At 44.9% G+C, this 16,607-nt stretch overlaps 1 protein-coding gene across 6 annotated transcripts in view; it reads right to left on the reverse strand.

Moving 5' to 3' along the window:
• Positions 1-5,199: 5,199 nt before the first annotated feature.
• Cdkl3 (cyclin dependent kinase like 3) overlaps positions 5,200-16,607 on the reverse strand; it is a 95,864-nt gene continuing 84,456 nt past the window's right edge. For all 6 annotated transcript variants that reach the window (XM_041665080.1, XM_041665083.1, XM_041665082.1 and 3 more), the window contains one exon: positions 5,200-5,486. In XM_041665080.1, the coding sequence (XP_041521014.1) occupies positions 5,421-5,486 (66 nt within the window). In that variant the 3' untranslated portion in view covers positions 5,200-5,420. The remainder of the gene's footprint in view (positions 5,487-16,607) is intronic.

The following is a 16,607-nucleotide window of genomic DNA, read 5'->3' on the forward strand; positions in this document are numbered from 1 at the left end:
CTGAGGCTTGAGCGTCATCCTGAAGGAAAACCCGGGATTCTTTAGCTGAGAAGAAAAGAACTGTTAGAAACCATTTCTTCTTCTTTTTTTTTTTTTTTTTTTTTTTTTTTTTTTTTGGTTTTTTGAGACAGGGTTTCTCTGTGGCTTTGGAGCCTGTCCTGGAACTAGCTCTGTAGACCAGGCTGGTCTCGAACTCACAGAGATCCGCCTGCCTCTGCCTCCCGAGTGCTGGGATTAAAGGCGTGTGCCACCACCGCCCGGCCACCATTTCTTCTTAAAAGCATAACTAGTCTATTCTCAGTGCCTGGAGAGAACACAGGAAACCATGTCTACATTTGTTTACAATATTAAGGTGTCAAATTCTTCAAACCCTGTGTACAAGTGCTGAGGCCAAGAGATTTTTTCCCCCTTGAGTCTGTTTTCCACTATCTTGTCCAAACTGGACACCAGATCCTATCTGCTTAGTCTGAGAAAGGCATTTTATCTCTGGTGCTTTGATCACATCAGAGCTTATATTTAAAACATGAGAGATGAGAAAAGATCGCAGCTATGCCCTTGGCTCTGTCTCATGGCTGCACCACCCTCCTCCTCTCTACTGAAGACTCTGGGAGTCAAGGTTGGTCAAACCATGAATAAAGCATCTTAGCCCTCTAATTACTGAGCTTTCCTTTCATCAAGGGCTCATCAGAACCCCTGGAGGCATGGGGGTCCCTGTTCTCTGTCTTTGCTGGTTAGCTACCTTGTGTGTACTCTGGCTCAGATACCCCTGGGATTTCTGTGTGTGCTTTAGGTTCCCCATAAGGCTGCTCAGTTCTCAGTTCTGTTCTCAGAGACTGCACTTTGTTCTATAGCCATCTCTGAGTCTGGGACACGGACTCCTAGGAGACCCACACTTTGAACAGCCCCTGGAAGCCATGTTCAAGGCACTTTTAAAAACTGATCTCTGTGTTTTACGGGTTATTTAACCCCAAACTTCAGCACTTCTTCCGTAGCACCATTCTCACAGGGTTAGTTTACTCTTTAAATAAATGACCTGGCTGGGTGTGGTGGCGCACACCTTTAATCCCAATTCTCATGAGCCAGAGGGAAGTAGATCTGATCAAGGCCAGTTTGTCTACTTAGTGAGTCTGGAGACAGCGAAAGTTACACTGTGAGACCTAGTCCCAAATAAACAAACAAACAGCCTATTTCAGAGAGGTGGTTCGGTGGTTAAAAGCACATACTACTTTTTCAGAAAACCCCAGTTTGATTTCCAGAACCCATATCAGAGGGCTCACAATTGCCTATAAGTCCATTTCTTAGAGATCTGGACACTGAGGGCACCTGCATATATCCACATAAAGAAACACATATAATAAAAAATAAAAATTTTAGAAAGACCCATATAGCTGGGGGATAATGGTGCACACCATTAATCCCAACACTCAGGTGGCGGAGGCAGGCGGATCTCTGTGAGTTTAAGGCCAGCTATGTAGAGCGAGTTCCAGGACTGCTCCAAAGCTACAGAGAAGCCCTGTCTTAAAACACACAAAAAAATGCCCATGTGAAGGTCTTAGCCTGTGGTTGGCAGGCTAATTATTAAGCTGTTATTAACATTATTTTGAGATGGAGTCTCAGAAAAAAAACATACACATACACATCACACAATTCATACCACACACATACATAAACAGTTGTGCCTTCTTTCTGGGGTTTTGTTTTGTTTCTTTTAAGGCTGGTCTCAAACTTTTAATTGTCCCATCTCAGCCTCTCAAATGCTGGGATGACAGGTATGTGCCACGTGCCTACCTCTCCGGCTTGTGTGTGTGCTTGCATGTGCCCATATCTTAGAGGAAAGTGAAAGCTGAGTTCATATTTTTGTGGCAGTTTTATTCATTTAATGGACCATGAGTACTGCCTCATGTACTTAGGTACTATGTGACAATTATATGTTCAGCTACTGCCTTGCTTTCTAACATGTTGATATTCATTCACACAATTCATAGTGCATTATCTTGGTCCTTAAATTGCCTCCTATTTTCGTGTCTTTATGCAGTGCTGTGGTAAATGTCCTCGCTCATAAGTTTGTGACTCTGGCTTGATCTCAGGACAGGTGCTTAGGAGCGGTGCATCTCTACTCGGCTGCTGCTTTGCTAACATTAGGGATGCAGAATCGCACCATAATCCCTGGCTCATGACACAGTCTCATAGTTGGAAAGTGGATGGTCCAATCTTATTGTATAGTTAATACATTTATTATTTTAATAATGTAATCAGTAATCAATATCTAACCACAGCCTGTCATCTCCCTCTCCCCCCCTCCAAGGGTACCATCTTGATCTATGCTCATTCCCTTGCTTTTCTTTTCATGTTGTTTCATTGTTTCTATATATATATTCCTAAAGAGTACGTTTTCAAAAAAATATGTTTAGCTTTACAAATAGGGTACTGGTTGCATGTAATTGTTTAGGACTTTTTCTGTGTTTAATATTAACTAACGTCTAACCACATCACTGCACATTGCTGTGGGTTACTCGCACTGATGGATACATCCAAACCATAAATGTACCATGGTCTCTCATCCCCTCTCTCTCCCATGGATGACCAACACCATCTTCAAGGCTTTGCTCTTCCACACAGAACATCTGTGATGTCATCAACAGCTCCTGCACTCGCACCAGCCAGAGACCCTCGACCCTCTGGATACTCACTCTCTGGTGTTCATGCTTCTCTGATCTGAGAGCCATGTTGTCAGGCGACTCTCCAGACTGACAGCACAGTTTGCTCCTCCCCTAGTAACACAATGTGCACCTTCCCACACTCTTCCTAATGACAGAATCAGTTAAGGCATTTTGACCATTTCACAGACAAAAGGTGACCCTTCCTGGCTCTGTGGCCAGGTACTGATTCCTCTTGAAGCTGAGAACAGGTTTTTGATTCTGAGAATTGTTCCCAGTCTGATAACGTCAGTGATTTCTGGAACACATTTCCCAATGGCTCAGCTGCTTTCCCGTGTACAGAAAGAAGTGACACTGTTGGGAGGAGGCTGTGGGGGAACCAGGGTGGGAGACGTGCCCAGCTTCCCACAGTGGAAGATTGTCTCCTGGTCCCAGCCCCTGCCAGTGTCCGATCACTCCTGATGAAACAGGCTTTCTCTCTCCCTACTCGCTATCCTAGAAAAGCCAGCATAATGCTACCCTTTGTTCTTGAATTGATAAATTTAAACCTCCTGCTTTGCTCTGCAGTAAAAGAACTTTCTATTTTGGGCTCGGTGACATAGCCAAAACCAAGCAAGAGCAGCAGGCTGCAGCATGAGTTAATAGCTTTCTTTAGGAGAGAGAGGATCCACAAGCAAAAAGAGAATCTTCCAAAGCATGTCTTCTGCATAGCAACACGCAGCCCATTTGTCTTTTTGCTGACAGATGTATTTCAAGACTGAAAACTAAACACTACTTAACATTCAAAGTAAACTGGGGGATTAACCCTGAACTGACAGTTCCCCTCCACCCTTCTTGAAAGTGTCTCCTGTAGTCAAGGCTAACCTCCAATTCCTGATCCTCCTGCCTCGACCACCCCAATCCTGAGATTTACAGGCACCATGAGCCACCATGCTCAGTTTGGATTTCTTAGTCAAATGCAAGAATTTGCTGATGTTCCCTGTGTCCCTAGCACTCAAAATGCACTGTCAAAGAAGACAGTTCTTTCCTCAGGGGATTTGTAGTCACACACACACACAAAATGATGCTAATTTAGGAGCGTTCTCCTAGTCTGCTTCTGTGTGAGAAACCCACCACACTTGGGTAGGGATCTCCAGAAGAATCAGGCTTCCAGAAAAAAAGGCACGTTCAGATCTATCTAAGCCTGGCACCAGTTAGCACAAACCCAGGTCTGGAAGAACCGGGCAGCAAAGGCTGGTCCCGTCACTCTCTCCTGTTAACATTCCTCTTATTTGAAGCTTCAAGTGTGTTCAGAAGGACAGATGGCAATGAGATCGGCTCTATTAGGTATTCTGGTTTCAGCGATTATAAACATATGTCAATCTCATCCCATCTATACCCAACCACGCCCCCACATATCCATTTTAAAAAAAATTAGAGTCCTTTTCATCTTTTTGTACTTTATATGTACCTGTAGGAAAACAGACTTTTTTTTTAAACAATTACTGTATAGAGGTTGAAACAATGATGATTAGTGTCATCTTGGGTCAGAGGTTAAGCTGACTTAGTGCTCCTTGTTCTTCACTGACTTCCTGCAATAGTGTGGTCTGACTCAGAGCAAAGCAATGTCACTTGAGCAGCTGGAGTGGTACTGCCTGTGACTGCAGCACTTTGGAGGTAGAGGCAGGAGGATTAGGAGTTCAAGGCCATCCTCTGTTATACACAACAAGTCCCAGACCAGACTGGGCTACTTGAGATCTATCTCAAACAAATACATATAAAATTAAAATAAGAAATAGTCCTACAAAGTGATTTAGCTTGTGGACACTTGCTGCCAAGCCCAGGAACTCACACAATGGAAGGAGAGACCTCTGACTTCCACATCCCAACACTAACTAACTGACTAACTAACTAACTGTAAAAACATAAGACTACCACTCGCATTATTTGTTGATGTGGCTCATCACCAGGGCCAAGCAGAGAGCAGGCTTCTAGTCTTTGTTCACAGTTTTAGTTTATAATTTTTTTAAAACTTTTATTTGTAACAGCATCCTCCACCCTTGCCTTTACTTATTTGTCTTTTGTTTGTTTGTTTTTCCTTTTTGAAACTGTCTTACTCTGCAATCCAAGTTGACCTCCAATTCATGAATAAACTTCTTGCCTCAGTCTCCTGAGTCCTGGGATCACAGGTAGGGGCCACCAGGCCTGGCTAGTTGCTCTTTCTTACTGTCCACTTTCTGGGAGGATTGAAGACAACAGGTGTTTTACTTGCTATGGCTATTTGACAGACTACTCCAGTCTAGTAGTAGAAAACAACCAGCAGTTTATCGGACACACTGGAGCCAACCGGCAGGAATTCAAAGGTGGCACTGTGGAGATGGTCTCTCTCTGTCCCATGCTCATTTGGGGACTCCTCTGGGAAGGGTCAGTGTCTGCAATGATGTCACATCTGAGATCTAGCAATACCTGAAGGTCAGGTGACCCCTATATAGGACTGCAGCGGGAGCCCTGACATGCATGCTCTCTATGGCTCAGTTTGCTGGCAGCAGGGTGGATTCGAGAGACTCAGACTTTGTGTTTGATTATGTTTTATGCGGATCAAAGCATTCCAGTCAACAAGCCAGAGGCTGTATCGTTCTTTATGACCACATCTCAGAGCTTAGTGTCAATCTTGCTGTGCTCTAATGGGTAAAAGTCCTGAGCCCTCTTAGGTGGGATGGGTCAGATTCTACCTTTAGAGTAGGAAAGACCCCAGCAGAGCATGGGGGATGACCGAGTGGGAGGTCAGGATGGCCAGTGGAGGTTGCCTTTCTTGTACCAGCCAGGAAAGATGTTGTAAACGGAGGAACCCTGGTGGAGGAGAGAAGAGGAAGTCAGGCACACCCCACAGTTGTACACACTGCACCCATGATGACTGAGGGGCTGGCTGAGCTGAAACTCGGTACCAACTGTGTCCACATCTCCCGTAGGAACAAGGGTATTCCCCACTCCATGTTAGCCAAGACAGCACGGCAGGTACCTGATGGACTGCAGCCGTTTGAGGCATGTGTCCTCCTGACACTCAGAAACCACTGGACACAGGTTGCTGTGGAGCATATTAAGTCTTTTGTGCATGAAGCTAGACCCACTAGTTAACCATAAAATTTGAAGCTTAAACATTGTTTTAAATTACGTGTGTGTGCTTGTGCATGAGTGTAAGTGCCCGGAATCCAGAAGAGACCATCACATCCTTGAGAACTAAAGTTACAGGGGGTTGTAAGCCACTCAGTATGGGTGCTGAGAACTGAACCCAGGTCCTATACAAGAGCAACAAGTGCCTTTAGCCTCTGAGTCATCTCCCAGCCCTCAAACATTTTTTTTAAATAGCATGCACTTTTAGCTTATAGGTCTCTCACTTGTTATCGCTGTATTGATCTAGAATGCTATGGCACTGTCTCAGAAGTTGAGACAACATGTCCTAACATACAGGGACCCTGCCCCCGACCTGACCCCTCTGCCATCAGGCTTTGCTAAATGATGGAGGAAGGTCATTGGTTAAATAAAGAAATTGCCTTGGCCCTGATAGTTAAAATTTAGATAGGCGGAGTAAACAGAACAGAATGCTGGGAGGAAGAGGAAGTGAGCTCAGATGTCACGCAGCTCCTCTCAGAGCCAGACTCCATGAAGCAAGCTGCCAGGTCAAACATGCTGAATCTTTCCCGGTAAGCGCACCTTGGGGTGCTACACACATTATTAGAAATGGGCTAGTCCAGGTGTAAGAGTTAGCCGAGAAGAGGCTAGATATAATGGGCCAAGCAGTCTTTAAAAGAATACAGTTTGTGTGTTGCTATTTTGGGGCATAAGCTAGCCAGGCAACCAGGAGCTGGGGTGGCGGAGCACAGCCCACAGCTCCTATAACAGCTAGACACAAAATATGGACATAGAATTTCTAGGAAACCAAGCCAAACATAACTGAGGCTTTTCTTTCCTTTTTCTTATTAAAATTTTCAGTCCTTAATACTTGTTAGCGTAGCTTTAGTATTTGGGATAAATACAAGAGTAAATACTTACATTTCACTCTGGATGTCAGGGAGCTAATATATAAAGTAATTTCCTGGGGGCTGAGAGGTGGCTTAATGGTTAAGAGAACTGGCCGCTCTGCTGGAGAAGCTGGGTCAGATTTCCAGCACCACGTGGCAGCTCACAACTTTCTGTAATTTCAGTCCTAGTCCTAGGGGATCCATCTTCTGGCCTCTGCAGGAACCAGGCATGCATGTGGTGCACAGACATGCAGACAAAATACCCATAAATAAATTATTTAATTTAAAAATAAATACATTTCCATGCCTTAAAATATGTTTTTAATTATGTGAATGTGTGAATGTCAGTCCCTCAGAGTCCAGACAAAGGTTTCAGATCCCCTGAAGCTGGAATTATAGACTGTTGTGAACTTTCCAGTTCAGATTCTCTGCAAGAACAGTACATGCTCTTAACCACTGAGCCATCTCCGCAACCCAATTCCTAAGCACCTTATAGAGCATTAGACTCCCACACCTGACAAGGGCAGGTGGGTACCAAAACACTCCCACAGAAGCCATCTAAAGTCTTCTCAAAGAAGTCTGCAGACACTTTTAAGGTGGCACACACTTTTAATCCCAGCACTCCAGAGGCAGAGGTAGGTAGATCTCTGTGAGTTCGAGACTAGCCTGGTCTACATACAGAGCAAGTTCCAGGACAGCCTGAGTTATAGAAAGAAATTCTATCTCAATAAACAAACAAATAACAAATTTCTTTCAATAAGATTATCAAAATTCAGTGATGATACTGATAAAGTCAATAAAGATGGGGATAAACATCTGTGTAAGGAAAGCCTCAAATGGCATGGTCTAGATACTTAATTTTTATTTTCTTTAGGATTTTAATGTTTTTCTAACTCATTAAACCTCAGATAGAGAACATCACTACATTTTACCAGTACACAGCACATTCTACCCTAATCAGTCCATGCAAGGCTCCTCTCTTCTTTCGAGTATTAGTATGTATGTATGTGTGCATACATTAGTATGTATGTATGCATCAATCTGTGTATGTATGTAGTAGTATGTGCATATGCATATATCTGTGTATGTATGCATGTATGTGTTTAAGTATTAAGTAGTAGTATGCACATATGGATGCATCTGTGTACATAAGCATGCTCACATGTATTTGTCCCATTCCTCTCTCTGGTCTTCTCTTTCAAGCAAACATTCTAATCCACTTGATGCTTCCTGGCTTATATGTGTTCACGTGAGGTGTGTGCTATGGTTTGCATGTATTTTCATTCTGTCTTCCTTTCTTTTCACTCATCAGTGATATTTTCTAGGCCTGCCCATGTTTCTACCTGTACATTTCATATATCAGACCAACTGCTGAACAGCATTCTGTAGTATACACCCAAGACATCTGTCATCTCTGTTTCCCTAGTCATGGGTACCCCAGTGCCTACAGCTCCTCTTCCCAAACCAATGCTGCCAGAAGCAGTCATCTCAGTGACCCATATCAGACTCACACGGGAATCTCTCTCTCTTATTTTAGTTACATTTTTCTAACTTATCATTATTATCATGTATGCATGTTCATGTGTGAGCATGTGTGTTGTGTGATTGTGTGTGCGCATGCTTGTGTGTGTGTTCACACATGCAGGCATGCAGACAAAGCATGTGGAGGTCAAAGGACAGCTTCCAGGAGTTCGCTCTCTCCTTCCATTTGGCTGAGGCAGGGTCTATACTCCGGAGGCTGCAGGTGAAGGCTTCTCCTTATTAGCCCCTTGCTCTAGATCCCCTGGACTGAAACAAAGGGCTTAGGGACAGTACTGCCTCATGCTGTCTTGATGGTAGAGAGACCTGCTCCCCTTACCACTGTTGCACTCCCTTGTGTGGACACAGGAAACAACAGTAGCTTTTGCCATAGTGTGGAGACCTGGCCCCAGCCATCCATATTTGCCCCTTGGTAAAAGCCTTTTGATAGAAATAAATGAGGGTGGTTTCCACCTAAGGATATCAAAGAATAGGCTTGGCTATAGCCATCTGTTGAACTTTTAAAACTGGCCAGGATTGAGATCCAGCAGAAGCTCTTAGTGACTGTACAGACACATTTAAGCCCTCTTAAAAATGACTGTATGTGGAAAAGAAATATATAGATATAAAGAAAGAAGCCATTGCTTATTTTATATTTTTATTGATTTATTCTGGCTTTTTTTTTGGAGGGGTTTCGAGACTAGGTTAATTTAGTTTTTAATAAATTTTTTTTTTTTTTTTTTGGTTTTCGAGACAAGGTTTCTCTGTAGCTTTGGTGCCTGTCCCGGAACTAGCTCTTGTAGACCAGGCTGGCCTCGAACTCACAGAGATCTGCCTGCCTCTGCCTCCCGAGTGCTGGGATTAAAGGCGTGCGCCACTACCGCCCGGTGGGAGTGTCATATATCAATCTGTTGATTTCATTGGTTAAGTAATAAACAAACTGCTTGGGCTCATAGCTTAGAACATAGGTGGGTGGAGTAAACAGAACAGAATGCTGGGAGGAAGAGGAAGTGAGCTCAGACTCGACAGCTCTCCTCTCGGGAGCAGATGCCTCAGAGAGAGGCCATGCTCCAGGCTCCTGGGCAGACACACACGATGAAGCTCCAACCCAGGATGGATGTAGGCTAGAATCTTCCCGGTAAGTGCACCTAGCTGTGCTACATAGAATATTAGAAATGGGCTAGTCCAGGTGCGAGAGTTAGCCTAGAAGAGGCTAGATAGAAATGGGCCAAGCAGTGTTTAAATGAATACAGTTTGTGTGTTGTTATTTCGGGGCATAAGCTAGCAGGCGGCTGGGGTGTTCGGGACGCAGCCCCGCCGCTCCTATCACTACAACCTATTACTACAGCCTGGCTTATTTTGGCTTTTTGAGATAAGATTTTACTCTGTAGCCCAGGCTGGCCCAGAATTCAGGGTCCTCATTCTCAGCATACCCAGTGCTAGTATTACAAGCGTGATTTATCCTTCCTAAGGGGATGGCTGCAGCATAGCTTTGTCCTTTCCTGATAGAGGATCTGAGTTTGGTTCCTAGCACCCACACTGGGCACATCGCAACAACCTATAAGTCCAGCTCCAGGCGATCAATGCCTCCTTCTAGACGACAGGGACACTTGCACTCACAGTCTAATGCAGCGTGCTGGAGAACTGAACACCAGAGAGGACACCTGACATCCCTACAGTTCTGTCAGTCTCAGAGGGCACAGATGAGTGTCCATCCAGCACCAGCAGGCCCCCTCCCCTTGGGTTAAACCCTGGGGTGAGAAAGTTTTCTGCTGTTGTCTTGGCAACAACCAAGGACTCCTAGGTCCACATACTGGACTTCTGAGGCCTTGATGAGTCAGCTCTGCTTCCTCCTCTACTTCCTTACCACCAGCATAGTTCAGTTGCAGGCTGGAAGCAGGAAGGGCTGACAGTATCACCCACTCCCCACAGTGACTCATTTGGTTGTCTCAACAGCTTGCTTGAAAGACAAGTTACTCCCCAAAACACTATTTGGAAGGCCAAACTAGAGATCATAGTTCTCAAAATTTGTCACCCTAGTAACCAACCAATCACTTGATTCCCCAGAGCCTCTAAAAAGATAAGGCTGAGGTTGGCTGTGGTAATATACTGTGGAGGAGACCTGGCATGACCTCAAGTAAAGGACTTTGGATCATATTTAAGAAAATGCTATGACGTTAGCTATAGTATTGTCTATAACTTTATGATAAAAGAGGATTTAGAATTGTTGGAATAGCCGGATCACCTCCCTCTCCTTTTTCTTCCACCCAAGACCAGATTATCCCACCCCTCTTTGGCTTTTTAACATTTTTGTGTGTGTGTGTGTGTGTGTAGCCCAGTCTGGCCTCAAATTTACTATGCAGCCTGAACTTCTAATCCTCCTGCCTCTAACTCTCCAGGTGTTTGACCCCATGGTTATCTATGCTAGCTAGTTTTATGCCAACTTGACAAAAACTGGAGTCATTTGGGAAGAGGGAATCTCAATTGAGAAAATGCCCATACCAGACTGGCCTGTGCTGCATTTCTTAATAGGAATTAATGTGGGAGGGCCCAGCCCATTGCGAGTGATGCCACTCCTGGGCTGGTGGTCCTGGGGTGTAAGAAGGCAGGCCAAGCAAAGCATAAAGAGTAATCCGGTAAGCAGCTCTTCCATGGCCTCTGCATCAGTTCCTGCTCCCATGTTCCTTCCTTGAGTTTCTGCCTGACTTCCATGGATGACAAGCTGTAGGATGAAATAAACCTTTTTCCTCAATTTGCCTTTGGTCGTGGTGTTTTTCACAGAAATAGAAACTCTAAAACGCTGCCTTTAGATTATTCCTATTTTGCAGGGAAAAAAAATCATGCTGTGATCCCCGAGTTTCAGAGAGGATGCTGTCAGTGTCGATATGAACTCAGGCATTCTGGACACCGAACCTAGCACCAGATAATCACCATTTTGAGAATATTAGCTTATATTGTTTGATGTCTTATCCTTAATATATCATTTTATAATCTTCAAGACACCATAATATTTAGTCAGGATCAAGGATGAGTGGCTGGTTAGGTAGAAGCCGTGTAAAGAACAAGAGAAGCCTGAAGTGAAAAAGCCCTGAGAACACAGACAGAAGTTGCAGACAAAGGCACACATAACTGGACACCACTCTGTCAGCTTAGCTTAATTGGATGCATGCATGAAGATGAAGTGCTACTAGGAACAATCACCAGTAGTTCTTTTTCCTACAGCACTGCTGTGAGATCCAGACACGACTAACCCTGCCCTCTACCTACAGAGTGATCACTGAAAAATTGCATATATTTTCAAACATGTATAATATGTATATATATAATTAAACAAATGTGACATGTATAATTTCAAACATCTATAAAGGTCATAATCACTCACTAATGTATGTAACAGAGCGAACAGTATAATGACTTCACTTCCCCAGGCAAGGCCCCATAATCTGCCTCCACAATCATCAACTCAAAGCCATTATTACTTTCCTGCATTCTCTATGACGCTCACCCTGGGCTGTTCTCAAGTAAATTCCATGCATTGAAATCTCACTTGATATTCAATATCTGTCCCTAAAAGAAAAAATTTGCCAGACAGTGGGACAACACCTTTAATCTCAGTCCTTGGGAGGCAGAGGCAGGAGGATCTCTGAGTTTGAGGCCAGCATGGTCTATAGAATGAGTTCCAGGACAGCCAAGGATACATACAGAAATCCTGTCTCAAAAAAAAAACAAAACAAAACAAAACAAAAAACCCTAAAAACAAAAGATCTGGGTGGTGGTGGTGCATGCCTTTAATCCCAGCACTCGGGAGGCAGAGGTAGGCGGATCCCTGAGAGTTTAAGACCAGCCTGGTCTACAAGAGCTAGTTCCAGGATAGGCACCAAAGCTACAGAGAAACCCTGTCTCGAAAAACCAAAACAAAAAAAAAAAAAAGAAAAAAGATAAAATATACAATTTCAATCTGATCGCTGCTGTACTTAAGTTAGCAGCTCCATAATACCCAGCTGTCTTAATCTGAGGCAACAAATGAAACACTGGTGAAGGGAGAGCTGTATGTAGAGTGCAGTCAGACGGCCCTTACCCCATATGGATGAAACCCGACTACTTAAGATTTCAGAGGTTTTCAAAACCTGAAAACTTTGTATAGACTTTTCAGGTTGATCATCTCCGATCTAAAACTCACAAATGTTCTAGTTTCGCTTTGAGATGAGGGATGTTCAACTGTGCCACAAACCCCTGGGCATTTATTTCAATGAAGGGCATTGTCAAATCTGTTGCTAGGACCCCAGGGTGGGCTATGAGATTTCAAGAAGTCCAATGTGTGTTACAGTCTACACTTGGGGTGGGAAGTCATGGGGACACACTCACCACAAAAATATTAGAGAGTCTGTCTCTTCATGAGCAATCCCTTTGTGACTCCATGCCATGGTGACACACGTTAGTGACACACACAGCTCAGGAATGTGCGGCAGCACAAAGGGCGAGGGAGGCACAAGTGCATCCAGAACACAGGCAAGAAGCAGCAGTCTGTGAGAGCTTGGCAGAGTCCAGTTTTGCTGGTTTCTGTCTCCTTGGAACTAGGAACACACGCTTATTTGGCATGTAATAACACAGTGCCATTCAAGGGGGATAGAAGAAAGGCAATAAAGGGTTTTGGTTTAAATGATGCATGTGTGTATGTTATCCATATTCTTTAGAAGGATTGGTGGGTAGGCCCTAAAGAATACCACATAAACAGGTCTGTTCACAAAATTCCTGAAGATCCATGTGCAAAAATTTCTCTAAAACAAACTCCCATTTGACTCTGTTCATTTTAAGACAGGGTCTCGCTGTAATCTAGGCTTCTCTGGAACTCAGGATGTAACTCAGACTGGCCTTGAACTCATGAAACTCCTCCTGAGTGCTGGGATTGCAGGAATGGGTCACATCTGTCTAAATTCTAGTTCTAAAGTTGTAGAGTAGAGCAGCTGCTGGGTTTCATGGCTCCTGTCCTGCCCTTCCCACCCAAAGCACATAGCTGGTCCTATTGCTTCATCAATAGGCATCTAAAGCGTCCATTGCCTTCTATGATTCCTCACTTCCTCAGCATGGCAGCCAAAGTTCCATGATTCACCCTGACTTAGAAAAGAGCCCACCGCTCCCTGCCCACCACTCCCTGCCCACCGCTCCCTGCCCACCGCTCACTGCCCACCACTCCCTGCCCACCGCATACTCTATCCCCCTGACAAGCAAAGCTTTCACAATAGAGCCATGTTTTCCCACGGAAGTGAACCACTGAACTCACTCCTAGAACAAAGAACAGGATAGCCCAGTATTAAAAGCTACCCTTCTGGTCAGACTGGCTTGAACCTGCCTGTGTCATTCACCAACTGTGTGCCTCTGAGAAAAACCATTTAATGTAACAGCAATTTCTCCAGCTCTAACCTGGGAGAATGATAAACGATAGCATACATCTCATTGGGTTGCCAGGAGGGTTCAGTCGGAGCAGGCAAGAACATGCTCAGCCCAACAGCCCCACACATGAACATCCAACCTACAGTGACTCATTACCTGTGTTAAATCCATCTGCTGCTCAAGCTTCAGCTCAGAGGACTCCACCATGGAGCCCCCAGAACCTCGCGGCTCTCCTGACTATTCTCAGTGTGCTTCCTACTGTGCTATAATTAGTCACAGACACAACTGCTGTGGAACAGTCTTTGCACACTGCAAATATATACCACTCTCATTGGTTGATGAAGAACTGACTAGCCACCGGGCAGTGGTGGCGCACGCCTTTAATCCCAGCACTTGGGAGGCAGAGGCAGGCGGATCTCTGTGAGTTTGAGACCAGCCTGGTCTACAAGAGCTAGTACCAGGACAGGCTTCAAAACCACAGAGAAACCCTGTCTCGAAAAAACCAAAAAAAAAAAAAAAAAAAAAAAAAAGAACTGACTAGCCTGTACCTGGGCAGGAGAGCCAGACTAGGAGGACGCTGGGAAGAAGAAAGGTGGCATCCCAGGAGTCGCCAGCCAGACCCAGAAGCAGCAGCATAGAAGTACATAGACGAGGTAAATGGGCCATGGGGCAGCACATAGATTAACAGACATGGCTTAGTTTAAATTGTAAGAGCTGGCTAAAAACAAGTCTAAGCTATTGGTCGAGCTTTCATAATTAATAAAGTCTCCATGCGGTTATTTGGGAGTGGCTGGTGGAACAGAGCGGACAAGGAGTCCTGACGATAAACTCCATCTACACACAACTTTACAACATGCTCCAAGAATGAGAGTTGAGGAAACTTTGATCCCTAATTGTGGAAAACCTAACTAACAGACAGACAGCAGCAACTCGGGCTGAATGAAGCAGTGGCTCCCTGCCATCTCTGTGACACTTAGTTGTCCTGAAATTCTCTTTGTGACACAATCTTCGCTAGAGTTAAATTCCAGAAAGGGACTGGTTCTCCTCCTGCTGGGCGGAGTTTATTCCCCAGAATAAAACCAGTAAACTACAGTTGGCCAGCGAGAAGCTTCGTGGGCTGTCAAGGGAAAAGTGACATCAGGTCCAAAGGAGCCCATCAACTGTCTTTCCCATTCCCAAAGTGTTCACTATAAGAAATACAGAGTGTTGGAGTTACAGCACAGCACAGGGCTGAAATCACTACCAGTCTCTCTTGCCTGATGATACGGCTGTGACGTTGTTTTGTTGGTGTACACATGACATTGAGACCAGGTGGTGTCATCTGCAAGGCTACGCTGCACCTCACACCCCCATAGCCTGTCTACAGACACTAGAGTTATGAGGCAAAGGGTGCTACCCTGGGCTTCGGCTACAGCACGCCAGTAACCCTACCTGCTGCAGGAGTCATGCACCTTACACTAAACGACACCTCGTCACTGCCGGCTGCTCACTGTCATCAAGACAGCAAGCAAGGCTGTTGAAGCTCCGCCTCACCCAAATACCAGAAGATGACACCCACAACGCCTACCACAAGAGGAAGCCATGCACCTGGGCAGCATATTTTGACCGTGTGAACTGAGTGCATGTCATCAAAGTGACTTCTCATGAAGTGACTTCGCTGGGCTGGCAGGGAACTGGCTTGCCTGCTGGGCACATTGAAAGCAGTATGTTTCTAAAACATGGAAGTCAAACAATAAGGACAGGTCATTCTCAGAAAGCCAGACTCCACGAGGGGTCCCACTACATCTCACGTTCTAACCACAGTATCAAGCAATAGCCAGCTTTCCTTCCTTCCCTCTCTCCTTCCCTCTCTTCTTCCTCCTTTCCTTCCTCTTTCATTCTCTCCTCTTCTCTCCTCCTCCCTCCCCCCACTTTCTCTTAGGTAGCCCAGTCTGGCTTAGAACTGAGTACCTAAGGGTGACCTTGATTCTCCGGGGCCAGGATTACAGGTGTATGACACTGTAACCAATTGGGGTGCTGCAAGTCAATCCCAGGGTTTCTCCTGCATGCTAGTCAAGTATTCTACAAACTTAGCCACATCTACAGCCTCAAACAGTGTATTTCCTATGTTTTTTTAGACTGTTTTCATTTTATTATACTCTGCGGTGGAATACGGAAGGAACAGCACGTGACCAAGAGTTGAGCTGGGCCTTTAGGTCCCTGATCTCGGTGCTTTGAAAGGGTGAGCCTTTGTGAATAGTACGGCATTGCTGTGGATGCTGCTTCTAGCTGCACCTGCAATGGCCTTGGTCCCCTCCTGTTCTGTTCATTTCTGTTCTTCTCAAACAAGAGGGAGCAAAAATCCAACTGCCACAAAGCATCACAGGGCTTACAGTGGGATCAAATCAGCAAGACTGCATCAGGGACCTGGCAGAGGATGACCCACTGCAACAGCCCAGATGGTAGGGGAGAGCCTGAACAGTCCCTGATGAGTAAACAGGGAAGTCTCCTTACAGTTAGTACCAAATCTAAAGGGCTGAGCGATGAGGCTGCCTGTTCTGCTAAACACCTTTGTGCAGGATGTGCGGGCCATGATTCACTTTCAGTGCCTTATCTCGTTTGCTCAGCACCTCAGTCTTCCCTCTCAACCCATACCCTTCTTAGTTTCATGGAAGAACAAGGACGGTAAGACCGTGCAAATTGGTATTTGTTTAGCATGAATTATTAGTAAACAAGTATCATTTATATTACTTGATACAATAAATAAGAAACTACAGACATTTAATGAGATGGGAACAAGAAAGACATTAAAGGGCATTTTTACAAGACCAAAGAAGGAAAAACAAACCACAGTATCTGATATGCATCACATCAGAACTATACAAACCAGGAACCTGCGGAAATGACTGTTGGTTCCCACAAGCCATGTGAAGTCTAGAATCACAACCTATCCCACGGGCTGAACAAGCTCCTCTGTGCCTACAGTGACATCTTCGGCACCAGCTATGGCCACCAGAACCTCACTCAGTACCTTCATGGAATAGCCCCTTACCAATTTAAAAAA

The sequence above is a fragment of the Microtus oregoni genome, unplaced genomic scaffold (assembly GCF_018167655.1).
Source record: "Microtus oregoni isolate MIOR12 unplaced genomic scaffold, Mior012 000015F_ref0000493, whole genome shotgun sequence".
Lineage (NCBI taxonomy): Eukaryota > Metazoa > Chordata > Mammalia > Rodentia > Cricetidae > Microtus > Microtus oregoni.